Source organism: Hemibagrus wyckioides, linkage group LG03 (assembly GCF_019097595.1).
Source record: "Hemibagrus wyckioides isolate EC202008001 linkage group LG03, SWU_Hwy_1.0, whole genome shotgun sequence".
Classification (NCBI taxonomy): domain Eukaryota; kingdom Metazoa; phylum Chordata; class Actinopteri; order Siluriformes; family Bagridae; genus Hemibagrus; species Hemibagrus wyckioides.
The window spans coordinates 13,501,198-13,524,007 of record NC_080712.1 but is presented as its reverse complement, the minus strand read 5'-3'; the positions used below and the strand labels follow the sequence as shown (position 1 = coordinate 13,524,007).

At 37.9% G+C, this 22,810-nt stretch overlaps 1 protein-coding gene across 2 annotated transcripts in view; it reads left to right on the top strand.

Moving 5' to 3' along the window:
• Positions 1-22,810, top strand: part of LOC131350962 (adhesion G protein-coupled receptor A1) — a 195,148-nt gene that overhangs the window by 47,764 nt on the left and 124,574 nt on the right. For both annotated transcript variants that reach the window (XM_058386008.1, XM_058386007.1), the window contains exons 4-7: positions 2,900-2,971; positions 3,158-3,229; positions 3,362-3,525; positions 8,658-8,871. In XM_058386008.1, coding sequence (XP_058241991.1) covers positions 2,900-2,971; positions 3,158-3,229; positions 3,362-3,525; positions 8,658-8,871 — 522 coding nt within the window. The remainder of the gene's footprint in view (positions 1-2,899; positions 2,972-3,157; positions 3,230-3,361; positions 3,526-8,657; positions 8,872-22,810) is intronic.

Sequence of the window (22,810 nt, the reverse complement as noted above, 5' to 3'; positions counted from 1 at the left end):
GTCATGCAGAAAAAACACATCCAAATTATTTGGAATGAACTTTATCTTGCAACAAGACAATGACCCAAAACACATTGCCAACACAACAGAGGGCTTTATCAGGGGAAAAAGTGAAAGGTTGTAAACTGGCCAAGTCAATAGCAAGACCTTAACCCAATTGAGCAGCATTTTACCTCCTGAGGAGACTGAAGAGAGACACTCACAGAAACAAACAACTGAAAGAGTCTGCAGCGAAAGCCTGGACAAGTATCACAAAAGAAGAATACAACCATTTTTTGTGATGTCAGTGAATAACAGGCTTGATGTAAAGGTTATTTATTTTAGTTGAAGAGTTATCTGTATGTGTACTTTTGCTCACCTAAAAATGGATTGGTCTGATACAAAAGGTTCTGTGTTTTATGTTGTTGAACACATCTAGATGGAAATACTAGGAAATAAAAGAAATCCTTAAATCCAAAACTCTCCTTTTGATCTCAAAACCAAATGCCTTTGTTGTACAGCAGAAACAAATGAATTAGCCTCACCATTCCAAGAGTTTCAGAAAGGAGTGTTCTAATAACATGTTTAAAAATGTGTTCTTGAAACTGAAACATTGTTCTCATTTGCATGTATTACACCCACAAGTAAAGGTCTAGCATTTTAAATCTTGTTACCCCCAGAGTGAAAAAGGAGACAGTGAACAAAATTTCATTCCCGCTCCAGGAGTATCAGGGACATTTTGACAGCAGGTATCTGATTACTAATGGAAATGTTTATGCGTATGCAGGCACATAGCTATCCAACAGCTTCAATAAAGTAGGATATTCATCATGGCACTTTTCCCACCATGATCAGAAAGTCAAGCCAATAAAAATCAGCATACATAGCTTTGGTGGAATACATATATTGTTTCTTAAAGTTAAGATACCAATGTATGACATAATCCAAATGTTTTGGTCAAATATGGATTTCTTGGATATTTTCCACATTTCTGGCAGATTCATAGGTTTTCTGAGACCAAAAGTTTGTGGTAACCTAAACATAACATCTAAATGTCATTGTTCCCCAAACTGTTGCCACAAAATGGAAGCACACAGTTGTATAGGATGTCTTTGTAGGTAGCATTATACAGCTTCTTCACTCAAAGAGGCTTAAACCTGTTCCATGCCATGTGCACAAAGGAAGTTCCATGAAGTTTATGCAAAGTTGGTAAGGAAGAATATGAGTGTCCTGCACAGAACACCTTTGGGATGACTCCACCCCAGACCTCCTAACTTGACATCAATGCCTGACCTCAATAATGCTTTTGTGGCTGAATGGGCAAATCCCCACAGACATGCTCCAAAATATAGTGGAAAGCCTTCCTAGAACAGTGGTGGTTAAATAGGGATATACTGCCGCTTATCTGACACAGTGTTTCAGGGAACCTGGTGTCTATCTCAGGGGACTGAGGGCACAAGGTGTAGGATACATTGGATGGAGTGCCAACCCACCCCACTGTAGAGCACAATTCCACACACTCACTCACCCATTCACACACTACGGACAACTTAGAGATTCCAATTAACTTACAAAGCATGTTTTGGACTGGAAAAAGGAAGATGGAGTACTTGGACGAAATCCCAAAGCACAGGGAAAACAGGCAAACCCCTAACCCTGGAGGTGCAAAGCAAACATGCTAATCACTAAGCCACTGTGCCCCCTCACTTCATGTCTTTCTCCACAGTTGTAACTTGTAACAGGAAGTAATGTGACAAGGTCAGCCAATTTTCAACCAATTATGTTATTTGTCACCACGTCCTAGAAGCAGATTGCTTTCACAATTCAGTTGAAGCAAACCCCAGAGCACTGTTTAAAGCTGTCCTGAGAAGGTTTTTCTGGACAGCACACATACTTGAAAAACAGTTTTTACACACAACCAGAACCAGTTTCAGAAGAATGAGCAGAAATGCCTTTAGAGCCATGTTTAAACTGGCTTATTTTTACATCTGAACATTCTCTAATGTCATGTCTTATATGATTTGACTGCCTTTGATTGGTTTGTGCAAGATAAGGAATCATTTTAATTTCCCTAAATTATTTCATTACCCTAATTCAAACATCAACAGCAGGGCAGATTCACAAATTAGCAACACATCAATCTTCCTCCACAAAGTTGCAGTGATTTTCTTTTTCCCCATTCCTCTAAGGAGGTGTCTTTGGGTAATAAACACATGCTATAAATCAGGGAGAGTTGATTAGTTTACTCATCATTTATTCCTGCTCATTTTTCAACAGCCTTTACATGAAGGAGTTTAGTGTGTCTATTTCGATTAATGTTAATTTGTATTGATAAGTTGTGAACAGAATCCAGGGGGTAAATTATAGTACTTCCTTGTGTTGAACTAATCTAGTTTTGCTAAGGTTTAGCAGATTTGGATTACCACTAAAGGGGCAATTTGGGAACACCACCATGGATGGGACTCTAATCTACTGCACCCTACCCATACACTTATTCTTATCCAGTGGCAATTTAACATAGTATCCACCAACTGGCATGCTTTCTATAGTTAATGAGTGAAGTAAATCATAGCTGTCAATTGAATGTATTGTTTTATTTGTGTATGTATAACAGTTGTCATACTGCAGTGGAAGCAACAGATCTTTTATTGCATATTTTAGAAATTCATACACAATTACGCACAACAGCTACTTTAGTGAGAGCGCCCCCTTGTGAGAGAGTCTTCATCCTGTTAAACATGAGTCAGTGAGTTACAAGCCACATGCAGACATCCCTGTTGTTTTACAGGAGTAGCTGCCCTAAAAAAGGCCGTGTTTATAAACCACAACCCATGGCTTATCCACTGTGATGCTTTTAAATGTTTGGCGTCAGGCAATTTATGTCAATTTAAGACCTCTCTTTGTGTGTCTATATCTGCAGGGATCTATCCAACAACCGCATTGGCTGCCTTTCCGCCGAGATATTTCTTGACCTTGGCAATCTCTCGAAGCTGTGAGTAATGTGCTGACTGAAACACACTGTGTGCTTTTTGACTGAAACACACAGTATGCTTTTTGCTCCTACCGTGACCTCCTTGAAACCAGATTCCTTGAAAATATTATGGTAGTGTATTATATTTGGCCTTGATTAGGCTTAGTATGAATTTGTCTAATATGTTTCTTTGTATGTGTTTTCCAGAAATCTATCTGGAAACATCTTCTCCACGTTGCCTGAAGGGCTGTTCATGCACTTGAGTTCCCTGAGAGTCCTGTAAGATTATCGAGTGGTACTTCAACCCACTAGAAACATCTTGATAACACTATTACAAAGAGATAAACTAATTACATTCACTTGTTACTCATTTACCTGTGTGTGTGTGTGTGTGTGTGTGTGCGAGATCAGACACTTCAGTACAGATTACTTGTATTGTGACTGCCAGTTGGAGTGGTTGCTGCTGTGGGCCAGAGCCAGATTTGTACGTGTGGGAAACGAGACAGTGTGTGTATATCCTTCGCACCTCCATGGCTTCCCAGTCCGTGGCCTGCAAGAACACCAGCTCACCTGCGGTAATCCAGAACATGCAACAGTATTGTTTTACATTGTTCACTAACAAACAATTCCGCATTTTAGACGAGTGCATCTGACATTTTCTCATCTCATTAAGCTAGGATTATAGTTGCTTTCATCTATTTATACATGTACACAAAATGGCTGATGCACATATCCTCAGTTGGAGTGACACTTCTCAGAGCTTTACAAAAAAATTATATCTATCTGTATAATTCTAGACAGTTATTAGATACTAACTCTAACTGTTTTTCCAGCTATTGTGTTTGTGAAAAACCTTTATATATTAGTAGATACTATTGAGTGTAAGGTCACCATCCATGGCAGAAACCAACTATGCCCCCCCCCTTTAGTATGCATCTATGGTTTACAATTTGACATGTTTTGGCTTTAATAAGCCGTCTTGTGGATTTTGCTTTCAGTCCCTGTATATACACAAGATACCTAGGAGAGCATTCGAACAACACAGCACACAAAAGGCAGCCATTAAATATAAACCAGGTCTTACTCTATGTGTAAAAGTAGGAGGAGTTTATTTGTAGTCTTTGGGTTCTGAAGTAATTGGGTGGGGACTCTTTGGCCATGATGGATTTTGCTATTAATCGCTCAGATATCCATACATAAGATACCTGAACGAGTATGTGAACAGTGCCACACACACACACTGTCTCTGCACTCACACACCAAAGGCAAGCTTCAAATATAAACCAGGCCTTAGTCTGTGTGTGAAAATAGGAGGAGTTTATTTTTAATCATTGGCTTTTGAAGTAATTGGGTGGGGACCTGATGTCCATGATGGATTTCACTTTTAATCCCTCAGATGTATGTATATAAGATACCTAAGTGAGTATGTGAACAATGGCACACACATTTTCGCTGCTTCTGCACTCATGCACAGAAGTCACACATCAAATATAAACCAGGCCTTACACTATGTACTAAATTAGCAGTTTATTTGTAATCTTTGGCTTCTGAGGTAATTGGGTGGGGACTTGATAACCATGAGTAGTAATATGCTATCCCGAATAACAAAAAAAATGAATTTTAAAACAAAATCAGGTGTCTATCAGCTATCAGATACTGCATTTATTTCTCGAGTAAACCATTGAGCATGACTGACAGCATGCTTCATGTCAATGGCAGCGCACTTTTTCATATACAGTTGAGTGTTACAATTTTGGATGTGCTTGCTTCTGTTAAAATATGCTGTAGCCTCTGTATATGCTTTAGAGTACTATATTCAGACCTGTATGGCAGGGTATTTGTATGCTAGCATGGTTGGAATTAGCAGCGCAAATCCATTCTGTCTCTTTTCCAGCCGACTCCATCCATTACAGGATTAGAGCAGTAATGTTCAACCTCTTGGCCTGTTGCACACAGCCTGGCTGCTAGACCAGATCTGCTGTAGCAGCCTCATGTAAACTAGTATTTATGCTCCTGCCAAGCTATTCAGTCCAAGTCCTATTGTAAAAGCATTTTCAAGGTCATTATAAACATGTTCGCTTGCTGTAGTAGACAGGGATGAGCTGTGTATGTAACATAGCTCTACAACCATTTTATTCCTTCATGCCAGGTGCTAATTTGAAACTCACTGCTTTTCAAAAACCTTGTTACATAAAAGCAGCATTTAACATCACATCCTATTTCTCTAAAACACAGTCATTGCATGATACACATCTAGCTTTTGACAGGAGATATAGGTAGCTCTCTAGCTCTCTTCCATTTCTTTTACCCTGCTATGATAAGGAGCAACAGCCAAGAAAAGCCACAGGTCTATCTCTTCTGTCTATTCTGTGTTTGCAATGCAGGATTGTTTATTACATTAAGGCAAAAATTGTCCAAAAATAAATGTACAAGATTATGGTAATTTCCTAATTGTAGGCAATGTTTTAGGGTCAAAGTGTAGCTTGGGCTGAGTGTAAAAAACACTTAACTACACATTCACAATGTGTTTCTGAACCCTGGAGCACTTGAGCGGAAACCAGTCAAATCCAAAACCACTGTATCATTTGCCGAGACATGGAGTGCCGTCCAAGCATTACATTAGCGTAATAGAACATAAAAGATGGAGCTTCTTACAGAGGCCAAGTGTCTCTGGGTGAGAAGGTTAAAGCCGGCGTGTGGGGTTTCTGGCATTTAGAAGCTTCATCTTTGTGCCTCATAGTAGCATATGAGGCTCCAAATAGCATAGAAGAATCATGTTAGTGAGCACACAAGGGACAGCGGTGTAATCCTCATGTCATCTCTTGGCCAGGGAAGAAATGCCTTTACACTTCTTTATCACATTCTCACTTACTTTTCCGTGCCAGTTTGGTAGATCATTTCATTTTACATGTTACAGGTGTCTGAAGACCCTACTGAACTGACCTCCCACACACACACACACACACACACACATTCATATCCTCTTTTCACTGCAGCATGTGGAACTTAAGTCAGTTACACCTGCTTGTTTCAGTCTAATCACAATGCACCATGTTGGTAGTGTGGTTATCACAGGCCGTAATTTCATGCCAGTCAGTTCAGAAAAGAACAGACTCCAAACGTAATTACAGTGAAATAACAGCTGTTGTAAAACATACAGATATTTAAATATGTAAACTCAATACTACAACCATTATAGTCTCAAAAATCATGCATGAGACAAAGTCGAATAGCGTGAATGATTAATGTCATGAAATACTGTTGGAATTTTTGGGTTCACTCAATTCCTGAGTCGCACTGCTGCTGCTGCCTCCAGAGCTGAATTCAGGGAAGAGATGCTAAAGAACCACACAGAGACAATGACTCTTTGAAATTGAATGAGATGAACAGGGAGTATTAATACAGAAGAAAGGTATAATCTTCATTTTTATCTATAGGTAAACAAAAGACGTGGTGGTTGACTTGTTCACTGGCAGTTTTGCGAGTTTACTACAGAAAGGAAGTGGCGGGCCGTGCATTTCACATCTAGGCCTTCACTGGCCTTCACCAAATCGATTTCTTTTCCTCTGTCAGCCATTGTGAGTTAAAATATATATATTTTATTTACTTTGTGAGGTTCGCTGCCTCTGACTGCTCTAATTATCCAATCAAAGGACAGGAAATTGCTGATGTAATCGTATGCCTGCTAGATGGCCCCAGTGACGTCAACTTGAAATCTGATTGGTTAAGGTAACAATTTCATTGTCACTTATTTTAAGCTACAGACGCCTGCACTATTGATTCTGAAGGCCTTAAGGCAGATTTCTTTCACCCTGACAACACATGATGTCAGCCACTGGCTGAAATATGATTGGATAAATACTCTTATCATAAATACAGTATACACTACTGGAAGCAGCGCAACCAAGAGAAAAGCTATGAAATGTAGAGAATAGACTATTGGGAATAATTTAATACACATTCATGGAAAAATATATTAAATATATTAAAATGCAAGTCAGTGATTCAGATCACTGCTGTTTAGGCCAGAAGGGAAGGCCTTGCTGGCCCTGATGGCCCACCACTGCGAAAAGGCCTATCTCAGATATGGAAGACAGAACTGTCACTGGATGTATGTGTTCAGCACATGTTCTCAAAACAGAACAGAAAGAATTTCTAGGACAAAACAAAGGATATCACAGTAATAGGATGAGGTCATAAACAAATGGTGACACACACTCAGCCAAGGGCCGCAGTCAGCCCAGGACAGAGCATGTAGAGGCATAGAATATATCAGTGCCCTCTTAGGTCCCAACAGGATCTGTGCACACTCCTAGGGAGCATCAAAACAGTCTTACTGCCAACTGGGCCATCCCACAGCCCCAACCTCACGGCCGCGCATGCCAGAGGTCAGAGGGTGGTCCTGTCCAGCAGGAAGCAAGACCTACTTTATTGTACTGATTGGAACTGCTACATAAGTGTTGTTAACTAGGGCATCTGTATGCAGAATGCAGAATCCAGTTACCCCAACCATCCCAAAGACAAGAGAGCCATGCAAACCAAGAGTCATCAGCTTGCGGTGGACTAGCTACAGCCTGGGAAATGAGAAGAAGGCAAACATTTAAATAAACAGCTAATAAAATTCTGATATATTGATAAGTGAAGCTGCTTAAATCTTGGTTAGCATCCTTATTAGTGACTACACATTACATATTTTAATAATTTAATTTAATTGTGTGTGATGAATTAGAGGATGCTTACTATTTCGTACTGAGAGTGGCAGCAAGCAAAAACCTTATTCAGAGATGAAAACTGCTGCATCTGTTTTCAAGAGTTGTAGTAGGAGTTGTTGGACAGGCCACAACAATAATTCTTTTTTTGATCCAGAATAATTCCATGGATACAGAATTTGATGTAGCAACATAATACTATCTCAGGGTCATGTTATCATAATGTGTATGCACAATGTAGTGTATTTTTCAGATTTTTTCATACTTATAGTTTGCGTTTTAGATTGCTCAAATTGAACCTGTCAAAGAGTGATGCTGAACTTACTGCTTGCGCTAGAAAAAAATGGACTCACTGTAGGTTGAAGGTCAGAAACATGCACAACTGTGACACATCTTGTTTTTTTAGGCCAACTGCACCCCATGCACACAATATAATTATATTTTATTTGTATAGCTCTTATAAAAATGAACATTGTCACAAAACAGCTTTATAGGAATTTATAAATTCAGAATATAAATGATACAATTAAAATTTATCCTTAATGAGCAAGCCAGATGTGACGGTGGCAAGGAAAATCTCCCTGAGACAATATGAGGAAGAAACCCTGAGAGGAACCAGACTTAATAGGGAAAACATCCTCATTTGGGTGACACCCTTTTATAACTGTGTACTATGTGGTCAAGAAGTGCAATTGTGTAACCAGGAGATTAATTCAAGTTAACACATGAAATGTGATTTGTTGAAGTCATCACCTCTTTGCTGATGGAGACTTGATTGCAAAACTGATCATTGCAATTGCTGCCCAAATCCACCTCCATGGTTTCTAATCTGTTCTAGCATTAGCTTCTCCATATGAAAGTGACCTAATATTTTATTACATTATGTTTGCGTGCATTTGTCATTTGTATGTCTTTAATCTGCATATGAAGCACCATATATCATTTGTTGTTATAGCCAGTCTAGGACCACAATAATTACAGATTGTCCTCTGTTACAGACCCACCTCTGGAGCTTCCTCTGCTTCAGCTGATCCCGTCTCAGAGACAACTAGTGTTCCAGGGTGACCGACTCCCACTGCAGTGCACCGCCTCCTACCTGGACCCCTCTGTCACTCTGAGGTGGAGCCATAACCACTGGCCTGTACACACACATGATGAGAGAGGAGTGTATGTGGAGGACAGCATTATCCATGACTGCTGCCTCATTACCAGGTAAGAGTGTGAGATTGGAGAAAGAAGGGATCAGAGAGGGCACTGTGTCATGCTTTTTGCTGCATTTGTGTGATTTTAAGTTAATGGAACCTGTTTTGGGGTAGCAGATCTTGGGATTATCAGAGCGCCTGTATGTTAGGACTCCCCTAAAAGACTTAATATTATTTTAGTGATAGAAATAAGTGTCTGATCAACATGCAACTAATGTGCTTTCTGTCCTCTTGTGCACTTTGAAGGGTGCATTATATGCATGAGCATCTGGAACATAGGATGGAACAGAGTCAGGAAGCAACAAATTTCAATGGCCGGAATCAAGTATTTGAAAAAAATAAATAAATAAATAAATATGTAGGAGAGACAGTAAAGGTATGAAAAACCTTGATCCATGGTTTTGGTTGATAGCTCACTGGCCCAGAGACAGAGACAGAGATAGCTCTGCAAGCTTAGACACAGAGAGATTTCAAAGACTTGAATAGATTTTTCATTTTATTTACCCTCGTGGGTCTGAGTAAACTGGTGACATGACTTGTTTAAAAAGCGTCAATGGGACACCTGAACTCTAACCTGGAGATCATGAATTCAAATCCTCATGATGCTACAGCCATCCTTGACTGAATTCTCATAAAACAGAAGGTAAGATATACTGCGTGAGCTACAGCCTCCACTGAGATTCTGCCGTATGCAAGCAATGGACATTGCACTGTCCATTTCCGACAGGAACCGCGGTCAGCATCAAAAGTAATGGAAGACAGCATGTCTCATGTATTCAATTTCTTGTGGTTAAACTGTATTTCGTAAATAATAATAATAACGTTTAAAAAATAACGTTTTAACTCGTTGAAGGTTTAAACAAAAACAGTTGCAATTATTATGACATCATAGGTCACATGACAATGCCAAAATGGTGGATGTAGTATGTGTGGACTGTATTCATACTAAACACATACACTGAGCAGAATGTACTGTATGAAAGACTGAGCAGTAGTTACTGAATGCAGTAGGTACTGTCACAGCACCCGATTTCGGAGCAGAATTGGCCTCTAGGCATTTTATGCTGCCTATGATGTTTAATGACACATGGACAGAGAAGTTGAATGTAAACAGTTATGCCATCTGTTCAGAGTTTGTGAATCTAGTCAAAAGTGCTAACATGACGGGCCACAATGAAACCACTTGGAATCTTCTTATTCATAGCCATAAATTAATCATTAATGGTTAAACATTTAAAGGTAACTGTTGTCCTCATTCAGTCATTAAGTTGCTTTTACTGATCTCTGTAAGCAAAGAATTTTGTTTAACTAGACTGTTACAAAGTTTAATCGAACTCCTGCTCTAGAAAAACTGCTTGGTTCTCATCACTGTGATGGCAATACATTTGGTGATATGTCTTCATTCATTACTTTAGATGTTTGTTGATTCTATAAAATATGATGCCTATATTGAGACTATTTCTTGTGCCAAATATATCTACATAAATGTGTAGGTAAGGTATATGACAGGACATCAACCTTTGCTTGAAAAATCTGTAAAATACCAGATTCTCAGCACCACCCACTCTATTGCAGTTGCATTTATTTCTAGACATGAAAATATCAACTGGATGAAAAAAGATAAAGACTGGCTTAAGCCCAAGCAAATAAAGAGTATACTGCCATTACTGCATTCAATTATGCTTATGCCTTCCCAAGAGTATTACTGTATTCTCATGTAGTCTAATTTATTTATGTCTATCTTAGTATGTTTAAATCAATTCACAGCACACAGACATGTAAGTGCCCCTATCCCAGCTGTGCTTTACTTTTCATTATCATTACCCTTGATAGTGATCAGGAAGGGCAGGATAGATATTAACTGGCAAAATGCCAGTTGTGTATGTCCTTTCTGAGACATGTTTGTCTCGGTTATCATGCTATCTTTTGTGATATTGTGGCTAGTATCTGCTACACCTTTTGCTAATAATTAGCTCTTTTTTATGCTTTCATTTTCTTTCACTGGCCAGTGTAACATGCATTGAAACACACCCACACAATGCACATCTGCTCAGTTGTATGTGTGTGTGTGTTTATGTGTGTGCTTGTTAGTGTGTGAGAAAGCAGTGCTGGGCTGTTGATTAGTTTAACTGCCTCTCCCTTTGGTGTGAGCTGGCCTATAAATATTGATGGAGTGCTGACAGAAATATGTTTCCTGTGTCAACACGGCTGGAACGCTTTGCTCGCAGTTTTCATAGAGCATGCCGAAAGCTGCAGCCTTCATAAACCACCCAGGAGGATGCTCGCTTTTATGCTGTCGTTGTTTGCCCTCGTCACTGCGAGCCGTGTGGTCCCTTTACTGTGAGTGATGATGGTTGTATGGCATTGGGAAATCTCAGTGTCAAACAGGACACAGTGACTGACTCAGTGTGATCTCTTGAGAATATGAACATCCTGATTCTTGCACTTCTTCACCGTGTTTGTCTGTGTTTTTTACAGCTTATTCTCATCCAGGCTGTACTCCTGGAGCCTCTTTTTAGTGTTGTGAAAAGCAGTGCATATTCTAACAGTGTTGAACTAAATAGGCTAAATAGGCAATTTCACACTTGGCAAGAATAATTTAGTCGACACCCAGAATGGATTCTGAGCTCATTTTGTTTAGGAGAAGGGCTCATTTTTTGCAGGTTCGCTTTCAGGTAGAAGAATTCCTTACGCACGAGTTATTGATTGTGCAACTCCACACATTGCTGTTGTGCATGCAGATTTGCAGACACTAAGTTTGTCAGTTTATTTAAAATATATATATATAATTTTCATAACATGGCATGTCCCCTGCAATCTTGTATAAGAAAATTATTAGCTGTATAAGTGCCACAAGACATGCATTTTTGCTCAAAAGGTTTGTATTAGGCCTAAAACAACACACTAATACATAATTGCTTCTGTTGGACTTTTTCATTGAGTCATGTACATTCAACCTTCTGACAGTTTCATTTTTGTTTTGATATTACTGAATGCCTTCTCCGTTACATATATCCATGAGGTGTTTTGTCTGTCCTGTAGAGAGTGTATAGCTTCCACACACATTGTAGAAAAATGTGATTGAAGCAAGACCCTAGACCACCATTTTCAAGAGGACTGGGGATCGGTTCTTTAGACTGCTCCCGGACTCAAAAGCAGCTTTCACACTTCACCAAATATACTACATATCAGGAAGCTAACCTAAATTTAAAAAAGACAAATACAATGGTCTAAAGCCATGGAGTCAGCTTTATTTTTTTGTGGCTTACAGTAATTGTCTGATTTTGTATTCACAAGCACCTTAGCAGGGGTCACTCATGTTCCACATCTCTACTCTTCCACTCTATGGTGAGATATTTTGTCTTTTTTCACAGTGTCTGCAGGCATGTGATGGATTTCTTGTCACTCTGCTTCTGATTAAGATGTGCAATTAAGTCCTTGCACTGCCTTTTTTTACATAAACTCTGCAGGCCTTCTTTCACCACATGGAGTTCATGCTGTAGTGTTGCTCTTGGCAGCAGAGAGATCCCACTAGATGAGGAGGTGGGGTGTCAGGACCTGCTCTCCTTTCCACCACAGACTAGCCAGTCTGCCCTAGCTGCCAACCAAAACACTGGCCCACTTAATCACAAGCCACAGCCAAGTATATACACACACGTGTACATGCAAGCTGATTCCCACTGCCACATGGTCAGTCCTGAATGAACCGTTTATAACTTTTCAAAAGCTCAGGTCATGTTCATATTACATGTAACATGAAATGAAAATGCACATACAAGGAGTCTTTTGTGTCAAAATGTTTGTGACAAGTCCTGTCAGTGTAACAAGTTAGTTCAGTGTCTTTGCAAAGTTTTTTTTCTCGCATAGCTTGTGCTTTTTAACAAGCCTTAATGATGTCAGTCTTAGCAAGTGTACTCCAAAGGCTCAAATTTAATACAATCCCACATGTCAAGTACTATTTGAGCATGGTTAGTGAGTAACGTGCATGATTCACGATGAAGAAGTGCATAAATGACAGAGTGATCACAAGGGGGAAGGTGGATGTCAGAGACAATTTGGGGAAAGTAAACTGAAAATGAAACTCATGTTTTAAATGCAATGAGACATGTAAAAAAACATGTCAAAATATGATATTAAATCAGGAATATAACAGCACAGTGCGAGCTGGTGTAGGAAAGTAATCCATAACATGATGTTAAGATCAACATGATGTTAAGATGTTAAGCCAAAAGCAAAGCAGAGAGCTGTTACCAGATCAAAATGGATTATTTTTCTATAAAACACATCTCAAATTGGTTTATTCCTCTTATACAACCACAGTTTTCCAAAGATTACATTATTAAAAATTATTATTGATATTCTTTTAAGCCAGGGGTGTCCACAAAGGGCAGTGTAGTGCAGGGTGCAGGTTTTTATACCAGTCAAGCCACCCCTGATTCCACCTGATTAATCTTGCCTTTCAGTAGACTCAGGTATGGCTTCTGCTTGGTGGAATGAACCCACCTGCACTCACACTGGCCCTTTCCATATAAGATTGGACCCTACTGTTTTAAACTATTTGTAGTTACATGTTATGTTGAGGAACATCCTTGAAAGAACCTTTTGAACAGTCCTTCCTTTTCCAGCGTCTCTTTTTTCTGTCTCTTGTAGTTAAATCAAGTGTCAAGTCAAGTGTGTTTTTATTGTCATTCCTTTATATCGCTTGAATACAATGGAACAAAATGTTTCTTCCGGATTATGGTTAGACACATACCAGTACGCTAGACTACATAAAGCTCAATGTGAAGAACGAGTGAAGAGCAATAGATAAACAAGACAGTACAATAATTAGACAGGACAATGAATACAGAACATTGACTATGAACTCTAAACTGTAGCAGCATTAAGAACAGCAGCACAATAATAAAAAATGTCTGATGCATTGTAAAGTGCAGTGTGCAGTGGTATTGGGTCATACTGAGTCTGGTGCAGGTGAGTTTTGGGAGGCAGCAGGGTGTTGAGTAATGTAATGACTGTCTCAGGGAAGAAACTGTTGGAGAGGCTGCTGCTGGTGGCACCGATGCTCCTTCTGCCAGATAGCAGGAGGGTGAAGTGTCCATGAGAGGGGTGAGGGGGTCGTCTGAAATACCAGTGGCATACAACGATACAGTGGTTATTATATGAAGTTAGAATATAGAATTAAATCTGAGTCAAAAATATCAAGAAAAACACAGCTTATCATAATATCGAGAATCATTCTCTGTACCAAATGTTCGCCCTGAAGCATAACTTATTGACACAGGAGCCTACTTTCATAAATGTTATATAAATGTCTCCTTTCAGAAAATGTCATCATATCAATGGTTATCTATTTTCTTTGTTTGACTTTGTTTAATAACAACACATTTGCTTTTCCATTTATTATTAGCCTTAAGTTAGGTAGCTTTTCTGTCATGCAAGTTCCTGTGATTTAGCCTGGAGGCGATCCCAGGGGACTTGGGGACATCCTGGATGGAATGCCAATCCATTGGAGGGCACAGTCACACACACATTTACACACTATGGACAATTTAGAGATGTCGATCAGACTACATCTCATTTATTTGGACTGGCAGAGGAAACCAAAGTACCCAGAGGAAACACACATACAAGACAGAGGAGGAATCAATCCCTAAACCCTGGAGATGCGAGGCAAACTCTGAAGCCACTGTGTTAATATAAACATATAATTATAGCTGATCTCTTGGCAGAACTGCGTAGTTGGAGAAAAATAATCAACACCTTATGACAAGCCTGATTTGAGAATTCAACAGTGCTGTAGTATAGCGTAAAATAAAAGTGTGTAGACATGAGCATACAATATCTTAAAAGTTAATTAACTGTGTGAAAAAGAACATTTTCAAAGGATCTGTTTAAATGCTGTTGGCATTAGAGGTGTGAACGTGGGGTGATTATCCAACATGAAACAATCTTTACTCAACTTTACTACAGTACACTATCATTCTGACAAACTTTCCGATTAGTCATGCTCTTGATAAACGTTCTCATTATTAAGACTTTTGGAATGATATAATTTTGTATTGAACTATAGGAAGCAGGCTTCTGTAAATACCTGCTTTTCAGATGTTCTAATTTGCACATGCAGTCACCGCTCCTGAAGTGATTGTAAATCACATTGCAGTTCTAATTTAATCCATTTGCATATACAAACCAGCTTGTGTTTTTTCAGCTTTAGGTAGAAACGCCCCAAATGGCATATTCAGTAAGGCGGACATGCAAAAAGAACAAGTGGTATATTAATCAATCAAAAGACACAATCCTCTGTGGATCCTGTTAATAAATGAGCTTGCACTTTTTTGGCAGCTATCAAATTTCCATATGCTTTTTCATGTAGCACATCAGGAGCAAAATGTCCATAAGAAATGACAATGAGATGTGGAATTTTGTTTTGGAATATGATTTGGATGCCCATCATAACCCTCTCCTAATCACACAACAATTACTATTGTCATTACTATAAAAGCACAGGTGAAGAATCTATGAAAAGATTATGACTGAGAAAGACAGCAAGTAATGAGATTTATGGTGATTTTTTTCCTTATGTAAGGGATTATTTAATGGATTGATTAGGAGAAATTGAATCAGATTTGCTTCAATTGCTTTGCTTTATTTTAATTTATGTGTCTAATTATCAGGCAGATTCTTAACAGTTCTTTAAGCAGCATGTAAACATTAGTGAAGGCATTTCATATAACACGGTGCCATTTGTACAAATACAACAACATGCAATAACGAGAACAACAGGATTTTTTTTATTTTTTTCATACGTGTTGTTTCTGGCTTCTGCATTTGTGTAGCAGAAAGTTAGAGTGTCCTAAAGAAAGTCACATCTTCTGTAATAACAGACATCTTTTCAAATAAAACATTAATGCTGTCTGGGACTTTGCCTGCAGTGACAGGAGCAGGTGAGAGGCAGAGTCTGTGTAAGAACTGTGGCAAATGCTTGGAACAACTTGCTTGCTGATCTCCTTGTAACACTTTATGACAGTGTACCTGAGAGAACCGATGCATTTTTAAGGCCAACAGTAGTACAAGGCTGGTCACTCAGAATTTTAATTTGATTTACTGCTCTTTATGGTAATTCTTTTTATATTTTCAATGCATTGAGGCTAAAGAAAATTCTGGCATTATTTGTTTAGTGTGTGATTACTGTCGTCTAATGTTCGTCTAAAAGCGACCAATAGGAGGCCAGAATAGAATGGCGCAGAATTCTCAAAAAAACTATACATGTTTTAGTAAACAAAACATGCTAATAGGGAGAAAAAAAGCATCCTTACAATCTTCTTACAAGATCACTTTGAAAAAGTCTCTCTTCAAACAAGCTTGAAGATGAGGATTGATAAGCAGAAAATAGAAATTTTCTTTAATCACAGGTCTACTGTTAATGTCCGTAGCTTTTCAGTTCTGATCTTTTTCATGTAACTAACATAGAGATGACACAGTTATCACACAATCTTTTAGAAGATTTTGTCAGGATCAACACGCAAGGAATGACAACTCATCTGTATGAAATTTCACTTATGCTATGGTAGAATGATCTTCCCTTAATATCTTCCAAATTGTTTGAATTTTTGGTGTGATTTTTTTTTACATACATTGTTGGTATGGCAACCAATAAAGACAGGAAGATTTGTCATACCAGTGTATGTGGGAACTGCTAAATAAAGTCTGTTACTACGTGCCCTGCATTAAGCTGCACCCCACACTCCCCTAATCTTAAAAGACTGTTGAAATTGCACAGTCTGAAACCGGCTTAAGACTTCTGCACTGTACTGCAAATGCAGAAAAATAAAGCATGACTTTATCTATTGTACCTATTGAACTGTCACTGTAAATGTCATGCTGTAATATGCAGATCTTTTTTGGCTTGAAAGCAGCATGGTAAAAGGGCCAGTTTGTTCTTTGGCCTGTTTGAGGTATTTTGTGTTGATGAGCCTTATTTGAGTGTGTGTGTGTGTGTGCATGCTGCATGAAGATGATAATGATTTCAGTTCCATACAGCAGTAACTACATGTAGTTTACCATCAGTACATTAATAATTCTGTAGACACAAGCATTTATTTCAGGCATATATAGGGAAGCTGCTCATGGCATTAATTAATACCTACCACACACAGAAAGTTTATATTCCCTTCCTATCTGTCTATTCTATATCCCTGCTTGAGCTCTAGGGATCCAGACAGACGTAGCGTCCAGCGTGAGTTAATAACTAATGGCTGGTGCGTTGTGTAGCCTGGCGCCCATGCTGAGTAATGGCGTGAGGCTAAAGAGCCGGTAAGCGATAGCCGGGAGAGCAGCCGCGGAGTGTGAATCATACCTCATTACTCAAAGCCCTGAAAGCCTGTAGAGTTGCAGACCACATCGCCACTAATCTCTCAGTTTTTAATCATTCTAACTTGACATAGAATACGAGAATAGAGCAGAGGAAAAAGCAATCTAGAAAGACGGGAGGTTTTATCTCCCATTTTTGTCCCCTTTTCTTTTATCTTCACTCACTCATTCGCTTTCCATCAGATTCTTGCCTGATGCTTTGTCTATGTAGGTTGCCATGGAGACCGAGGTCTTAATTGGCTTGTTAGAGTGTCGTTTGGCTTATTGTGGTTAGTGCTGTCCGTCTCCTGTGCCTTGCTAAAGCAGGAGAGGGTGTTCATGAATGAGACAGTAATCAGGAAATAGAGGAAAAGAATTTGAATTTTATGTGTGTGTGTGTGTGAGAGAGAGAGAGAGAGAGAGAGAGAGAGAGAGAAAGAGAGAGAGAGCTGTGTATGCACAAAGGATAAAAGAATACAAAAGTTCATTTTTGTACAGTTTGTTCTGGTAATCAGGAGTCCATCTGCTTTCTTCATTCATGTTTTATTATAAATGAGCAGTTACCTGAGGTGATATAAAGTCATACGCAGCTCTGAGTTTTAGCAATATTCACCTCAGCCCCATACTAATTAAGTGCAGACCTTCAGGCTAAGGCTGAATTGGTTCTCCTGCTATCTTTTCAGCAGTACAATACCACTAAGGTTCCCCATGGTGTGTGGCATAATTACAATATTATTTTAATTCTTTCAGACAGCCAAAGCACAGAAGGTTTGGTATAAGATTCAGACAAGAGTTTAACCTAAGATCGACCTACTTCATCTGTAGCATTTATAAAATATTAGCCAAGTTGCTAGTATCCTTTTTAAACACAAGGGCTACTCTAAGAACTAACTATAATACTAAATATTTCAGGAAGATGATTTAAAAATGCAAAAACTATTTTTATTAATGCATTACTAACCTGAAGCTAATTAGACTGACACAAAGTATGGTTATGTCATCAGCTGAGAGTAGATTGTGGAAAATGGCAAGGTCCTGAATTTAAAAATAAGCTTCCACTATCTCAAGGTTTACATTCACCAAAAGTAATGGCTTTGATTTCACCTTACACATTCTTTGAATTAGAAAATCATTTTAATATAAAGGTTGTATGATTCTACTTTTTTTTTCCTTGGGAGAAGATTATATTGGCCAAGTAGAGAACCCCAGGTATCTATAAAGAACCCCAAGGAACCTCTAGTTTATGAATGATACAGTATGTATTATTGCCAAAAGCAGAAATGAAAAAAAAAATCATTTCATTAATTTTTTTCCCTTAGTGATGATTTAGCTTGTTTACATGCAGCAGCCTTCATTGTGTGATTATGGTTAGCAATCAACCCCCACCTGCTGATTATTCAAAAAAAACCCACTTTGCCTGTCCATCTAAACTTGCCTTCACATTGGGACACTGCTCATTGTAATTATATGACATCCAATTCATATTTCTGACATTTTAAAAACTTCACCAGCTTGGTGGAATGTGTTTATCGGGCATTTATCGGGTGTTTATCTTTTTTATTTTCACACTGTACAATTGACATTTGCCTTCTGATTCATGATATAGATAGATGTGAACATTCTGTCATGTGTTACTGAGAGATTTCTCTAGCTGCTTGCCAAGTGATACTACTTGCAGTGAACATTTTACTATCTTGAATTTTTTCCTCGTCCAGTGTCTAGTGACCACTGAGTGTATGAAGTGTCCATTATTCCACACTTGCAAAAATTAACGCAAAATCTGCAATATTCAGAGGAGCTTGCAGTTTTTCAAAATTACTGCAGATTTGGGCCAATACATCTCATGTGACCTCATTACAACACATATTCAGTCAAAGCCATCTTTGATTCATAGGTGTTAAAAACAAGTACAGCTACCATAGAAAGCAATTACACATGTAAGCAATTATACTGCACTACGCTATACTACACTACACTGCACTGCACTACACTATACTATACTACACTACACTATATTACACTACACTGTACTAAACTATACTGCACTACACTATACTACACTATACTGCACTGCACTACACTATACTATACTACACTACACTATATTACACTACACTGTACTAAACTATACTGCACTACGCTATACTACACTACACTGCACTGCACTACACTATACTATACTACACTACACTATATTACACTACACTGTACTAAACTATACTGCACTATGCTATACTACACTACACTGCACTGCACTACACTATACTATACTACACTACACTACACTATATTACACTACACTGTACTAAACTATACTGCACTATGCAATACTACACTACACTGCACTGCACTACACTATACTATACTACACTACACTATATTACACTACACTGTACTAAACTATACTGCACTACGCTATACTACACTACACTATATTACACTACACTGTACTAAACTATACTGCACTACGCTATACTACACTACACTATACTATACTACACTACACTATATTACACTACACTGTACTAAACTATACTGCACTACACTATACTACACTACACTGCACTGCACTACAATATACTACACTACACTATATTACACTACACTGTACTAAACTATACTGCACTACACTATACTACACTACACTATACTATACTACACTACACTATATTACACTACACTGTACTAAACTATACTGCACTACGCTATACTACACTACACTGCACTGCACTACACTATACTATACTACACTACACTATATTACACTACACTGTACTAAACTATACTGCACTATGCAATACTACACTACACTGCACTGCACTACACTATACTATACTACACTACACTATATTACACTACACTGTACTAAACTATACTGCACTACACTATACTACACTACACTGCACTGCACTACACTATACTAAACTATACTGCACTACGCTATACTACACTACACTGCACTGCACTACACTGTACTAAACTATACTGCACTACACTATACTACACTGCACTGCACTACAATATACTACACTACACTATATTACACTACACTGTACTAAACTATACTGCACTACACTATACTACACTGCACTGCACTACAATATACTACACTACACTATATTACACTACACTGTACTAAACTATACTGCACTACACTATACTACACTGCACTGCACTACAATATACTACACTACACTATATTACACTACACTATATTACACTACACTGTACTAAACTATACTGCACTACACTATACTACACTGCACTGTACTAAACTATACTGCACTACACTATATTACACTACACTATACTACACTGCACTACAATATACTACACTACACTATATTACACTACACTATATTACACTACACTGTACTAAACTATACTGCACTACACTATACTACACTGCACTACACTATACTACACTACACTATATTACACTACACTGTACTAAACTATATTACACTACACTATATTACACTACACTAGACTACACTACACTATACTACACTACACTATACTACACTACACTATATTACACTACACTGTACTAAACTATACTGCACTACACTATACTACACTACACTATATTACACTACACTATACTAAACTATACTGCACTACACTATACTACACTACACTATATTACACTACACTATACTACACTGCACTGCACTACAATATACTATACTACACTATATTACACTACACTGTACTAAACTATACTGCACTACACTATACTATACTACACTATATTACACTACTCTATACTAAACTATACTGCACTACACTATACTATACTACACTATATTACACTACACTATACTACACTGCACTGCACTACAATATACTATACTACACTATATTACACTACACTGTACTAAACTATACTGCACTACACTATACTACACTACACTATATTACACTACACTGTACTAAACTATATTACACTACACTGTACTAAACTATACTGCACTACACTATACTACACTACACTATATTACACTACACTGTACTAAACTATATTACACTACACTGTACTAAACTATACTGCACTACACTATACTATACTACACTATATTACACTACACTATACTAAACTATACTGCACTACACTATACTATACTACACTATATTACACTACACTGTACTAAACTATACTGCACTACACTATACTATACTACACTATATTACACTACACTGTACTAAACTATATTACACTACACTGTACTAAACTATACTGCACTACACTATACTACACTACACTATATTACACTACACTGTACTAAACTATATTACACTACACTGTACTAAACTATACTGCACTACACTATACTATACTACACTATATTACACTACACTATACTAAACTATACTGCACTACACTATACTATACTATACTACACTATATTACACTACACTATACTAAACTATACTGCACTACACTATACTATACTACACTATATTACACTACACTATACTAAACTATACTGCACTACACTATACTATACTACACTATATTACACTACACTATACTAAACTATACTGCACTACACTATACTATACTACACTATACCACACTATACTACACTACACTATACTACACTATACTACATTACACTACACTGCACTACACTATACTACACTACACTGCACTACACTACACTACACTACACTATACTACACTACACTACACTATACCACACTATACTACACTACACTACACTTTACTACATTTCACTACACTACAATACACTATACCACACTATACTACACTTTACTACATTTCACTACACTATAATACATTACACTATACTACACTACACTATATTACACTACACTGTACTAAACTATACTGCACTACACTATACTACACTACACTGCACTACACTATACTACACTACACTGCACTACACTACACTATACTACACTACACTACACTATACTACACTACACTATACTACATTACACTATACTGCACTACACTATACTACACTACACTACACTACACTGCACTACACTACACTACACTATACTACACTACACTACACTATACTACACTACACTATACTGCACTACACTATACTACACTACACTACACTGCACTACACTACACTACACTATACTACACTACACTACACTACACTACACTATACTACACTACACTACACTATACTACACTACACTATACTGCACTACACTACACTACACTATACTACACTACACTACACTATACTACACTACACTATACTGCACTACACTATACTACACTACACTACACTACACTACACTATACTACACTACACTATACTACACTACACTATACTGCACTACACTATACTACACTACACTACACTACACTACACTACACTATACTACACTACACTATACTGCACTACACTATACTACACTACACTACACTACACTACACTATACTACACTACACTACACTACACTATACTACACTACACTATACTGCACTACACTATACTACACTACACTACACTATACTACACTATACTGCACTACACTATACTACACTACACTATACTGCACTACACTACACTACACTACACTACACTACACTACACTATACTGCA